The sequence below is a fragment of the Salvelinus fontinalis genome, chromosome 9 (genome assembly GCF_029448725.1).
Source record: "Salvelinus fontinalis isolate EN_2023a chromosome 9, ASM2944872v1, whole genome shotgun sequence".
NCBI classification, from domain to species: Eukaryota; Metazoa; Chordata; class Actinopteri; order Salmoniformes; family Salmonidae; genus Salvelinus; species Salvelinus fontinalis.
Window position 1 is genome coordinate 5,504,794 of NC_074673.1, and position 13,919 is coordinate 5,518,712.

Sequence of the window (13,919 nt, forward strand, 5' to 3'; positions counted from 1 at the left end):
TGGAAAGCCACTGGAGCAGCTAGGCTCCCGAGTGGCACATCGGTCTAAAGTGTCACTACAGTGCCTGGTTCGAATCCAGGCTGTATCACAACCGGCTGTGATTGGGAGTCACATAGGGCGGTGCATATTTTCATATGTTTTTTTTTCTTCTTGCTGGATTGGCTTCCGCTGTGATTTTGAATGATTTAAGCGGCCTATAGGCCTATTTGTTTGGCAAGACAGCTGTGCATGGATACATCTCGCCGTAGTAGGCTTTAGGCTATGTTTTGGTTGTTTGGGTCTCCATTCACCTTTTGTTTACTGTGTTTTTAACTAGCCTAAATATAGATTGTGTCAGGCCTTTATTGATCTGATATTCTGTTTACTAGGCCTACTTGCTACCTCTGTTTTGTTCTGTTCGCATTGTTACAGAATTTAGTTTTTTTTTCTATTTATGTTTTGAGGTCAGACTTTAGCATATGTAGTGTATCGCATTATCAAACTTTGAAAGGGAATGAGGGCTGGATTTACAGCTGATTGAATTGAGGATCAGATAGAGAATTACTGTAAAATATGAAAAGAAAACATGTTTTTATTGGTAATTGTACAACATGAATGAGAATGAATGAGAAAAATATCGATGCCAAATATTATACAAAAATGAATATTTTATGACACTCAAATTCTTAAAAAATTAGAACACTCTCCCAGGACAGTGATAGGCATGTTGGCTTGATGGGTGTGTGCTCTGATTGTTAATAGAACCTTCTCTACATTGGTTACATTCAAGGTGTCACTACTTGTGGCTGTATTCTCCTAGGCAGAATGTCTCCCACGATCATAAGATTTATTTACGATCATAACATTTGACTAGACTTTTTTTCATCCGAAGTAAAATAAGCCTTGCATATTTTCACATAGCTGTTGTCCCACATATACAAAAGATGATTTGGGGGATAATATGACAACATAGCCATAATACCATTGGCTGATCTAAGATCCAAACTTACATTCAAAGGTTTCTCTTTCATTAAGTCAAAGGCATGTGTGACTTTTGTGTCTTTGGTGTCAGTCATATACAGAACTCCACACGCAACAAAGGCATTCCCAGCGTTCGGTACAGGATAGGACGTGCTAACCACAGACAACACAGAAAAACTCTTGTGATTAAGCTTGGCAACCATCATGGTTCCGTTGACAACTGAAGCATATATGAGCCACAGTCCGTTCTCGTCCACAGCAAACTTAAAGTATGTCTTGGAGTTGTAGAAGAGGTAGGTTCGATTGTGGTAAAGAGCATTCTCAATGGCCAATGTCTGTAATCTCCTGGTCTTCAGATTATCCCTGTTAAAAAGCAAAATATTGAGAATGGGTCAGATACTTAGGAATCATGTACAAGATTTTGGAAACATATCTGGATAGATATATGTGTTGCTTTGAACTGCAGTAAAGAAACGCTTACTTGACAACTTTCGAGGTTCCCGCATTGTGATAGTACATAGACCCATTGTAGATGATGTGGCCACAACCCTGGTACAACTTCCTCATGTCAATAGACTTGGTGCTACCGTTAGGAAATGATGCAATGCTCTTGTACTCCTGCAAGACTCGACCTGAAAAGCCAAATGTAAATCGCAACACACAGTATCTTTCTGCTGGAAATTGTTTCATTTGTTGCAACTTATATAAACGTTATGTATTGTACCAGCTGATTTCTTTCTTTGGCCTTGAGTTTTCCCCTATTATAAAATATATTTCCTCAATATTATTTGTATTTTCTTTACGACTTGCAAAAAGTACTGTACCTAAAAAGTGTTCAGCCATCCAAATGTGGTTATCGTTCACCCGGGCTGCATCTCGCATCCAAACTCCAAATGTGGTTCCCATTTTAGTGACGTTTGGAAAGCATGTTATGCTTTTGATAATGTATTCTATGGATACGAAAGAGAAACGTCACTAGGGAAAATGAAATAATGACAATGTTTTGAAATGACGTAAAAGACTTCACTAACCAACCGTTTCCACTAGGGGGCGCTCATGAGTAAAGGTTGAAGGTACAGGACAGTAGTACAAACTAAGCTTCCAGACTGTACCTTTAAACGCTGTGGTTATATTGGAGGGAACAGTGAAGACTTTGAGGCCTTCTGTTGACAAAATGCAACCAATTATGAAGAAAAATAATCTACCTTCAACATCCCAATTGAACCCCCAGTATTGCCTATGTAGAAATAGTTCTGATACCAGCTTTCCAAACAGGTGCTTCTTTCGCATCCTCTGTGTCGGTTACATTCAAGGTGTCAGTTGTGGGAGCAGAGAAGATTTCTGCTGAAAATGAACATAAAATGCAATCAATTATGAAGACAATTTAAATACCTTCACCATCCTAATTCAACCCCTTAATAGATTTAAATAGTTTCATACCAGTTTTCTTAAATGCTGCTTCTTCCACAATCTCGCTGTCAGTTACGCTCAAAGGTCCTTCTTCTACATTCTCAGTGTGAGTTACGTTCAAAGGTCCTTCTTCCACAATCTCGGTGTCAGTTACGTTCAAAGGTCCTTCTTCCACAATCTCGATGTCAGTTACGTTCAAAGATCCTTCTTCCACAATCTCGGTGTCAGTTACGTTTAAAGGAGCTTCTTCCGTAAACTCAATGTCAGTTACGTTCAAAGGTCCTTCTTCCACAATCTCGCTGTCAGTTACGTTCAAAGATCCTTCTTCCACAATCTCGATGTCAGTTACGTTCAAAGATCCTTCTTCCACAATCTCGGTGTCAGTTACGTTCAAAGGAGCTTCTTCCGTAAACTCAATGTCAGTTACGTTCAAAGGTCCTTCCACAATCTCGATGTCAGTTACGTACAAAGGTTCGTCTTCCACAATCTCGCTGTCAGTTACGTTCAAAAGTCCTTCTTCCACAATCTCGATGTCAGTTACGTTCCAAGGTCCTTCTTCCACAATCTCACTGTCAGTTACGTACAAAGGTCCTTCTTCCACAATCTCGCTGTCAGTTACGTTCAAAAGTCCTTCTTCCACAATCTCGATGTCAGTTACGTTCCAAGGTCCTTCTTCCACAATCTCACTGTCAGTTACGTACAAAGGTCCTTCTTCCACAGTCTCGATGTCAGTTACGTTCAAAGGTCTTTCTTCCACAATCTCAATGTCAGTTACGTTCCAAGGTCCTTCTTCCACAATCTCACTGTCAGTTACGTACAAAGGTCCTTCTTCCACAGTCTCGATGTCAGTTACGTTCAAAGGTCTTTCTTCCACAATCTCGATGTCAGTTACGTTCCAAGGTCCTTCTTCCACAATCTCACTGTCAGTTACGTACAAAGGTCCTTCTTCCACAGTCTCGATGTCAGTTACGTTCAAAGGTCTTTCTTCCACAATCTCGGTGTCAGTTACGTTCAAAGGTCTTTCTTCCACAATCTCGGTGTCAGTTACGTTCAAAGGTGCTTCTTCCACAATCTTTATGTATGTCATTTGTCGGTTATTTGCTTCCTCATTCTCTGTGTCAGTTACATTCAACGTGTCATTACTTGCGGCTAGATTCGCTGACTCTAAGGGAAGAGAGATGCAACAGTGTTTTTTTTTACACTGAGGAATAAACGTATGTTCATACATAGTGATTCTGAGTTGTTGTTGGTGGAATCTCTGCCAGGACAGTATGCTCACCCGTAGACATGTTGGCTTGATGGATGTGTGCTCTGATGGTTCGATTAACATTCTCTGCGTTGGTTACATTCAAGGTGTCACTGCTTGGGGCTGTATTCTCTGTACCTAAGAGTGTAGAGAAAAAAATGGAACAGTGTTTTACAGTGACAGTGAGGATAAATGCATGTCATTGTTGGTGGAATCTCTGACAGCATACTCACTCAGAGAGTCAGACATGTTGGCTTGATGGAGACAGGTGTTCTCTAACAGGTGGGCTCTCATGGTCCTATTTCTAGAGGGTTCTGGGTCCTCTAAGGTCGCTGGGGGGCCAGGTAGACCAGGGGGACCGGCAGGGCCAGGAGGGCCCCTTGGACCCGGAGGCCCTTCAAACACAAATCAGAGGCACGGGATCTGAACAGGTTTCTCAGATAAACTAACATTTAGTTTATTCATTTACAGTATGTTATACAATTATGATCATTGCAAGTAAAACATAAATTGTAACTATCTGCAAAATCAGTGTTAGTAGCTCAAATGTAGTTGAGGATGATCTAGTAAGATGAACTAGTAGGGTGATCTAGTAAGATGAACTAGTAGGTTGAGCTAGTAAGATTAACTAGTAGGGTGATCTAGTAAGATGAACTAGTAGGTTGAGCTAGTAAGATTAACTAGTAGGGTGATTTAGTAAGATTAACTAGTAGGGTGATTTAGTAAGATTAACTAGTAGGGTGATCTAGTAAGATGAACTAGTAGGGTGAGCTAGTAAGATGAACTAGTAGGGTGATCTAGTAAGATGAACTAGTAGGGTGAGCTAGTAAGGTGAACTAGTAGGGTGATCTAGTAGGGTGAGCTAGTAAGATGAACTAGTAAGGTGATCTAGTAGGTTGAGCTAGTAGGGTGAGCTAGTAAGATGGATTTTTAAGAGAATGAGAACTCTACCCTCTTTTACCCTCTATGATGGTGTCATTGGAAGCCTCGTCCTTCAGTCCTGGAGGTCCAGGGTGTCCCACGTCTCCTTTTACCCCAGGCTCCCCTCTCTCTCCAGGTGGACCTGAACAGGCAAGGGGTCATCATGATAGTTATGGATGGATTTTTTTTGTTGTTGACTGATTTCTTTAAATTATTTAGTTTCATTAGGTCTTTACCAGTGGAGGCTGGTGTCACTTTGAATTGGAAGATGGAATCATTGTAATGGCTGGAATACAATGAATTACAAGTCCTCCAATTTAAGGTGACACCAGCCTCCACTGGTCTGCACATGTACAGTATAATAGAGCACTTGTGCATGGGGGGGGAAAAATCACATACCACCAACAGTGTCTGACCTTTTTTCCCTCGTCTCCCTGCAGCTCCAGGTGGTCCTGGTATGCCTTCTGTAGCATTGACTCCTGGCTTCCCATCCACACCCGGAGTGCCTTGAACAGATATCATCCTGTATGATCATCGATAACTACAGGTATGACTAGATGCCTTTTTTAGAGGTTACTGGATCAAATCCCCGAGCTGACATGGTACAAAATCTATCGTTCTGCCCCCTGAACAAGGCAGTTAACCCACTGTTCCCCGGGCCCTGAACAAGGCAGTTAACCCACTGTTCCCCGGGCCCTGAACAAGGCAGTTAACCCACTGTTCCCCGGGCCCTGAACAAGGCAGTTAACCCACTGTTCCCCGGGCCCTGAACAAGGCAGTTAACCCACTGTTCCCCGGGCCCTGAACAAGGCAGTTAAACCACTGTTCCCCGGGCCCTGAACAAGGCAGTTAACCCACTGTTCCCCGGGTGCCGACAAAGTGGATGTTGATTAAGGCAGCCCCCCACACCTCTGATTCAGAGGGGTTTGGGTTAAATGTGTAAGACAGATTTCAGTTGAAGGTATCCCACCTTTCCCCCTTTTGTCATGCTTTGATTGATGCAAAGTGTTGTTGATTGTTTTACCTGGAGGTCCTGGTAAGCCTGTAATGTAGGATGGAATGAATGGTTAGGAATGGAACTTTTTGTATTCATGTCCATTTCATGTGCAATAGGCAACATACAGCATTTCAATGAGGTACTGTCTGTATTAAAATCAAATCAAATTTTCTTTGTCACATACACATGGTTAGCAGATGTTAATGCGAGTGTAGCGAAATGCTTGTGCTTCTAGTTCCGACATTAAGGCTGTTGCTAATGTTTTTATTTTAATAATTGTAGTTTTCAAAATAAACAAATGTGTTTTTCTTACCTGTGCACCCTAGATATTAGAAGAGCTATTTCAATCACAACAACACACCTGTTAAACACATGTCTTCTGTGCTGTTACATAGTTCCAACAGGACCTTGATCTGAAAGACAGAAGTAAAGGGAAACGGTGACAATAACAGCAACTTAAAGGACACTACAACTTGGATCTTTCACTTAAAGACCCTTGCTCCTCTCGGTCTCAACGTTGACTTTGATCTGAAGCCATTCTTGTGATTTTGTCTGTTGTAAATGTTTGTAGGCTTATGTAGCCACATTGTATCTATGATCGTACGCTATCCATTTATGTTTTCTTTGTATGCTATTTTAATATATGAGAATTAACCAATGATATCAGGCCACACGCTGATTACAGACGCCTGTGTGTGTCTTTTGACATCTATAAATATAAACGACAGCAGAAACACTAGGCGATGTCCCTATATAAAGGAGTCATCCTGCAGTGTTTGTCATTATACCCTGATGAAGGCAGCTTGTCTGTCCAAACGTTGGACATAAATATTTCTGCATCTTGAGCTCCTAGAGTGTCCTGCTCTCCTTTATTTTATAATTTTTTGAAGTGTTCCGCTCCGCTAACCAGCACCTCGCCTAAATAGGTGTGCGTTTCTTTCGCCTCTAGATCAATAACAGCAACTTAACCATTAGCTCCAGTTTAGAGAAACTAGATGAATCATGTACCTAAAAATACAGCCAGTTGTTTCTTCTTTACACTGTTCGGTTTGATGTTAATTTCCTGTGTCATTCAGAAAGTGTGACATTTCTCCAGCCAAGTGGGTCTCTCTGTGGTTAGCCAAGGCCCAGAGGATAGGATGAGTTTGGCAGAGTACCAAGCCACCGCATGAGTCCAAAATGGAACCCTATTCCCATTATAGTGTACTACTTTAGACCAGGGCACTATTTAACCTTATTCCCAAAATATAGTGCACTACTTTTGACCAGGGTCCTATAGAACCCTAATCCCTATATATAGTGCACTACTGTTGACCAGGGTCCTATATAACCTTTTCTAAAATTAGTGCACTATATAGGGAATAGAGTTCTATAGGGCTATGGTATAAAGTAGTGCACTATATAGGGAATAGGATATATTTCAGACGCATGCTCAGTTTTGCTCCTCTTAATCCTATATCCAGAGTCTTCCAATGAGATGATTCTTGGCATAGGAAAGACATTTCTGCTAATCCCAGAAGAGTGAAAAAGGAAATGACTCTGAACATATGGAGAGGGAGAATACTAAACTATTCCAGATTGAATCTCCCTTCCTCTACAATAACGTAACGTTGTGTAATCATAAATGATGATCTACATGCGTAAGACAAAACTCAATACCCAAACCGTGAAAGTCACAGCTGGTCTTGTCTTAAACCGTAACAGAGTCTTGTTACAGTTTTATACTGTACATACCACGTAACTTATGGTATGATCCAATGTGGCTCAGCACTTGCAACACCGGGGGTTTTGTTGGGTTCAATTCCCAGTAAGGGATCAGTACGAGAAAGAAGTATAAAAATGTATCCAGTCACTAAATTACAAAAATAACATACAATAACTATCTAACTGGGGCGGCAGGTAGCCTAGTGGTTAGAGTGTAGGGTCGGCAGGTAGCCTAGTGGTTAGAGTGGAGGGGCGGCAGGTAGCCTAGTGGTTAGAGCGGAGGGGCGGCAGGTAGCCTAGTGGTTAGAGTGGAGGGGAGGCAGGTAGCCTAGTGGTTAGAGCGGAGGGGCGGCAGGTAGCCTAGTGGTTAGAGTGGAGGGGCGGCAGGTAACCTAGTGCTTAGAGTGGAGGGGCGGCAGGTAGCCTAGTGGTTAGAGTGGAGGGGCGGCAGGTAGCCTAGTGATTAGAGCGTTGGACTAGTAACTGAAAAGTTGCAAGATCGAATCCCCCGAGCTGACAAGGTAAAAATATGTTGTTCTGCCCCCTGAACAAGGCAGTTAACCCACTGTTCCTAGGCTGTTATTGAAAATAAGAATTTGTTCTTAACTGACTTGCCTAGTTAAATAAAGGATGTTATTTTATTTTAAATAACCTACTATGACTCACTTAGTAAGCACATAACATACTGTCTCTAATTCATGTCGTAAATATGTCTGAGGATTCTTACCGGGACCATAGAGTATGTCATCACCATCATCATGTCCCTGTCTTCACGTTTCTGCTGTCGTTTAGTCTGGTGTTTCCCAGCCTTGCTCCTCTTACTGCGGGGTCGACCATGCCGCAGCTCCCTTTCTGCCTCCTCTCCGCCTGGGCCTTCCCTGCTGGTCCTGTGGGGTGATGTCTGCAACCCAGATTCCTCGGAGAGCTCCTGCAACCTATCAGTCTCCTCTCCAGGGTCCCTGCTGGCCCGGAGGGATACTGCTGCAGAATGATGCAGCACGGCGCCAGAGGTCTCTGAGAGCACCTGGAGTTGTAGATCCAACCGGGCCAGGTGGGCTGACAGGTGCATGTGTTGCACCAGAAGGAACACCAAGCCTGCAGAGCTCAGGACCGTAAGAGCACAAGTCCCCAACAAGAACACTCGAAACATCCCTGGGAGTCCCAGACAACCACCTCCACCTCCCTCCCTTATCATCCTACTTCCTGTCCTGAGTCCTGACAGTACCCCCCCCCAAAAAATATTTTTTTTTATGAAAGTTGAAAATATGCTACCGACAAGCTTTTTAGTTCACGGCTTCCTCTCTGGATGTGTTCCACTAGTCCCTACTGACACACAGAACTCAGTGATCTAGGCGCATACATCCGATACCCAAATACAGAACTCAGTGATCTACACGCTGGATCTTACATCCAGCGTGAGACACAAACATACTATGTTACAGACAGTTGTATGCTATTGCTAGGTAACGAACGAGAGACAGAATTACAGAAGAACTATTTGAAGAAATCCGAAGAAAAGTTGTAGTAAAAAGCTTTCCGAAGGCACAAAACAACTTGTCTTTTCTGAGTGTCAAACAAGATTTCATTGCGCAACTCTGGAAACTTCTGGAAAAGAGCTTTAGTGTCCAATGTCCTTTTGACTTGATTTATCAGCAGCAGCAGTGACCATATATGGGACATGAAATGGATTCAGCTGCAACGGGACTTTTCCTTTTATCGTTCTAATTTCAAATTCTTATTGTGGTGTTTTAGGGGGTTGATTTATTGCCAAGTTGCATGGCTGCCTGAAAACAAAAAATGTGCTAAAGTTTTTCAAGATAATTCTGGGAACAAGGAAAGCATTCTTTAAGTGGACAAGTGAGACTTGAACTGAGCCCATTGAATGATGAGCACATAGACCAGTACGCTCCGTTGTAAGACTTTCTTTGTTTCTGAAAAGCTGAAAGCACCATGTTAACATCCTTACATACAGTAATATCCATAATTGTACTGGCACGTCATTTCCACATAATTATTTTCCTGTAGCACCAATCCACAATGGCACAGAGTAGGAGTGTGATATCAGTTCCCTTTCTGTCAGTCACTCAGTATAACATACAGTGATATCAGTTCCCTTTCTGTCAGTCACTCAGTATAACATACAGTGATATGAGTTCCCTTTCTGTCAGTCACTCAGTATAACATACAGTGATATCAGTTCCCTTTCTGTCAGTCACTCAGTATAACATACAGTGATATGAGTTCCCTTTCTGTCAGTCACTCAGTATAACATACAGTGATATCAGTTCCCTTTCTGTCAGTCACTCAGTATAACATACAATGATATAAGTTCCCTTTCTGTCGGTCACTCAGTATAACATACAGTGATATCAGTTCCCTTTCTGTCGGTCACTCAGTATTACATACAGTGATATCAGTTCCCTTTCTGTCGGTCACTCAGTATTACATACAGTGAAATCAGTTCCCTTTCTGTCGGTCACTCAGTATAACATACAGTGATATCAGTTCCCTTTCTGTTGGTCACTCAGTATTACATACAGTGATATAAGTTCCCTTTCTGTCGGTCACTCAGTATTACATACAGTGATATCAGTTCCCTTTCTGTCGGTCACTCATTGTTTTTCAGTATTCAGTACCAGTCAAACGTTTGGATACACCTACAGGCCAAAATACCAGTCTTCGTTAACTGAGTGAAACAGCCTTTAGGAATCAAGGGTTTTTCTTTATTTTCACTATTTTCTACATTGTAGAATAATAGTGAAGACATAAAAACTATGAAATAACACATATGGAATCATGTAGTAAAAATAAAAGTGTTAAACAAATCTAAATATATTTTAGATTCTTCAAAGTAGCCACCCTTTGCCTTGATGACAGCTTTGCACACTCTTGGCATTCTCTCAACCAGCTTCATGAGGAATGTTTTTCCAACAGTCTTGAAGGAGTTCCCACATATGCTGAGCTCTTGCTGGTTGCTTTTTCTTCACTCTGTGGTCCAACTCATCCCAAACCATCTCAATTGGGTTGAGGTATGGTGATTGTGGAGGCCAGGTCATCTGATGCAGCACTCCATCCCCCTCCTTCTTGGTCAAATATCCCTTACACAGCATGAAGGTGTGTTGGGTCATTGTCCTGTTGAAAAACAAATGATAGTCCCACTAAGCGCAAACCAGATGGGATGGTGTATCGCTGCAGAATGCTGTGGAAGCCATGCTAGTTGTGTGCCTTGAATTCTAAATAAATCCCTGACAGTGTCACCAGCAAATCCCCCCCACATCATCACACCTCCTCCTCCATGCTTCTCCAATCTATTTAGATTTGTTTAACACTTTTTTTTGGTTACTACATGATTCCATATGTGTTATTTCATAGTGTTGATGTCTTCACTATTATTCTACAATGTAGAAAATAGTAAAAAATCAAGAAAAACCCTTGAATGAGTAGGTGTGTCCAAACGTTTGACTGGTACTGTAAATAGCTTGTAGTCTAGCAATTAGCATGTGTGGTGTGAGTTTAACGTTTTTGGGGAAGCTATTTTTCACCATAAAAATGCACCTTTATAACAAAGGGCTGCATGCATCTATCATCTACTCTTCCTAATGTTATGAGCAGTGGCTAGTGATAATTTGTGGCTGTGGCTGATAAGCGTGTAGTGGCATAGGTTTATAGGCTATATCAGAGACGTTTCCTTTGCACTGGAAAATGTTGCCTTTGATAAACATTTCATGCAATTCTACAGTTTATACGAGTGGAGAAATTAGCAGAATCTTTTTTAATACGATGGTAGTCTAGGCTCTACTGACACTGACAACAGATCAATAAAAACGACCTTGTCTTGAATGCGACCATGTAATCTAGGTTTATGTAAAAAGGGGTCCTGGCTAAAAGTGTTAGAGCTGTCGCTCTCCTCATCCTCAGAAGAGGTGAGGAGAGAAGGATCTTCGGACCAAAATGCGGAGTCAGGGAAATATGCCATCTTTATTTATAACGATGAACTGATGGCAACACGAAACAAAACAAAATACTTTCAAAAAACTTACAAAATAAGAAAACGACGTACAACGGAACCTGAACATAAACTTACATGGACAAACGTAAACTTACGAACAGGAACGAACATCAAAACGAACGAACAGCAAAACAGCTCCAAATGTGAAAAACATCGACAACACGATAGACATCACAGGAGACAATCACCCACAAACACACAGTGATAATGCCCTACCTAAATATGACTCTTGATTAGAGGAAAATGCAAACCACCTGCCTCTAATCAAGAGCCATACCAGGCAAACCGAAACCAACATAGAAACAGGTAACATAGACTGCCCACCCAAAACACATGCCCTGACCAAAAACACATAAAAACTAACATAAATAGGTCAGGACTGTTACAGTACCCCCCCCCCAAGGTGCGAACGCCGGGCGCACCAGCACAAAGTCCAGGGGAGGGTCCGGGTGGGCAGTTGACCACGGTGGTGGTTCCGGTTCCGGACGCTGTCCCCATACCACCATAGTCACTCCCCTCTTCTTTCTACCCCTACCACTGACCACCCAAACATTACCTTCCCCTAAATAATCAGCTAGCACCGGAACAAGGGGCAGCACCGGGACAAGGGGTAGCACCGGGACAAGGGGCAGCACAAAAACAAGGGGCAGCACCAGGATAAGGACCATCACTGGAATAAGGGGCAGCACCGGGACAAGGGGCAGCACCGGGACAAGGGGCAGCACCGGGACAAGGGGCAGCACCGGGACAAGGGGCAGCACCGGGACAAGGGGCAGCACCGGGACAAGGGGCAGCACCGGGACAAGGGGCAGCACCGGGACAAGGGGCAGCACCGGGACAAGGGGCAGCACCGGGACAAGGGGCAGATCCCGGCTGAAGGACTCTGGCAGGTCCTGTTTGGACGGCTCTGGCAGGTCCATGCTGGCTGACGGCTCTCGACGCTCATGGCAGACTGACGGCTCTCTACGCTCATGGCAGGCTGACGGCTCTCGACGCTCATGGCAGGCTGACGGCTCTCGACGCTCATGGCAGGCTGACGGCTCTCGACGCTCATGGCAGGCTGACGGCTCTCGACGCTCATGGCAGGCTGACGGCTCTCGACGCTCATGGCAGGCTGACGGCTCACGACGCTCATGGCGCTCTGACGGCTCTGGCTGCTCATGGCTCTCTGACGGCTCTGGCTGCTCATGGCTCACTGACGGCTCTGGCTGCTCATGGCTCTTTGACGGCTCTGGCTGCTCATGGCTCACTGACGGCTCTGGCTGCTCATGGCTCACTGACGGCTCTGGCTGCTCATGGCTCACTGACGGCTCTGGCAGATCCTGTCTGGTTGGCGGCTCTGGCAGATCCTGTCTGGTTGGCGGCTCTGGCAGATCCTGTCTGGTTGGCGGCTCTGGCAGATCCTGTCTGGTTGGCGGCTCTGGCAGATCCTGTCTGGTTGGCGGCTCTGGCAGATCCTGTCTGGTTGGCGGCTCTGGCAGATCCTGTCTGGTTGGCGGCTCTGGCAGATCCTGTCTGGTTGGCGGCTCTGGCAGATCCTGTCTGGTTGGCGGCTCTGGCAGATCCTGTCTGGTTGGCGGCTCTGGCAGATCCTGTCTGGCTGACGGCTCTAGCGGCTCCTGTCTGGCTGACGGCTCTAGCGGCTCCTGTCTGGCGGATGGCTCTGTAGGCTCATGGCAGACGGGCGGCTTTGCAGGCTCATGGCAGACGGGCGGCTTTGCAGGCTCATGGCAGACGGATGGCTCAGACGGCGCTGGGGAGACGGATGGCTCAGATGGCGCTGGAGAGACGGATGGCTCAGATGGCGCTGGGGAGACGGATGGCTCAGATGGCGCTGGGGAGACGGATGGCTCAGATGGCGCTGGGGAGACAGATAGCTCTGTAGGGAGGAGAAGGAGAGACAGCCTGGTGCGTGGTCTAGGCACCGGCTGCGCTGGAGAGGAGGAAACAGCAGGAGAGAGAACCCGGAGAGACAGCCTGGTACGGGGGGCTGCCACCGGAGGACTGGTACATGGAGGTGGCACCGGATATACCGGACCGTGAAGGAGGACACGTGCTCTTGAGCACCGAGCCTCCCCAACCCTACCAGGTTGAATGAACCCCGTAGCCCTGCCAGTGCGGCGAGGTGGAATAGCCCGCACTGGGCTATGCAGGCGAACCGGGGACACCACCTGTAAGGCTGGTGCCATGTACACCGGCCCGAGGAGACGTACTGGAGACCAGCTACGTTGGGCCGGCTTCATGGCACTCGGCTCGATGCCCAACCTAGCCCTCCCAGTGCGGCAAGGTGGAATAGCCCGCACTGAGCTAAGCACGCGTACTGGGGACACCGTGCGCTCTACCGCATAACAGGGTGTCTTACCAATACGACGCCTTCTACCTCCACGGTAAGCACGGGGAGTTTGCTCGGGTATCTTACCCGGCTTTGCCACACTCCTCGTGTGCCCCCCCCCAAGAAATTTTTTGGTCTGACTCACCGGCTCCCAACCGCGTCGTCTCGCTGCCTCCTCATACCAGCGCCGCTCAGCCTTCGCTGCTTCCAATTCCTCCTTTGGACGGCGATATTCCCCTGGTTGAGCCCAAGGTCCTCTACCGTCCAAGATCTCCTCCCAAGTCCAGAAGTTCTTATTGCTCCGTCGAGCATTCCCATACCGCTTGGTCACTGTTTGTTG

The 13,919-nt window shown here is 45.2% G+C and overlaps 1 protein-coding gene across 2 annotated transcripts; it reads right to left on the reverse strand.

Annotated features, from left to right (window-relative positions):
• Positions 1-551: 551 nt before the first annotated feature.
• On the reverse strand, positions 552-9,945 carry LOC129861952 (gliomedin-like). 2 transcript variants are annotated; one of them, XM_055933182.1, is made up of 12 exons: positions 7,966-9,945; positions 5,896-5,947; positions 5,562-5,579; positions 4,954-5,043; positions 4,578-4,679; positions 3,850-4,011; positions 3,650-3,754; positions 2,401-3,534; positions 2,221-2,301; positions 1,785-1,910; positions 1,442-1,592; positions 552-1,323 (listed from the first exon to the last, which is right to left on the reverse strand). In XM_055933182.1, the coding sequence occupies exons 1-12, from the start codon at positions 8,431-8,433 to the stop codon at positions 837-839; spliced, it is 2,976 nt and encodes a 991-aa protein (XP_055789157.1). In that variant the 5' UTR covers positions 8,434-9,945; the 3' UTR covers positions 552-836. The 2 variants fall into 2 exon arrangements, with proteins under 2 accessions (XP_055789157.1, XP_055789155.1); XM_055933180.1 differs by having other exon boundaries at positions 2,221-2,304.
• Between the last annotated feature and the right edge of the window lie 3,974 nt (positions 9,946-13,919).

Bases quoted from the DNA above. Each gene is read 5' to 3' on its own strand.
- LOC129861952 (XM_055933180.1), bottom strand. From the start codon at position 8,433: ATGATAAGGGAGGGAGGTGGAGGTGGTTGTCTGGGACTCCCAGGGATG. The intron at 4,680-4,953 runs GTCAGACACTGT...TTGCCTGTTCAG, and splicing joins AGGGAGACGAGGGAAAAAAG to GTCCACCTGGAGAGAGAGGG. The intron at 1,911-2,220 runs GTATCAGAACTA...TCGTATCCATAG, and splicing joins AGCACCTGTTTGGAAAGCTG to AATACATTATCAAAAGCATA.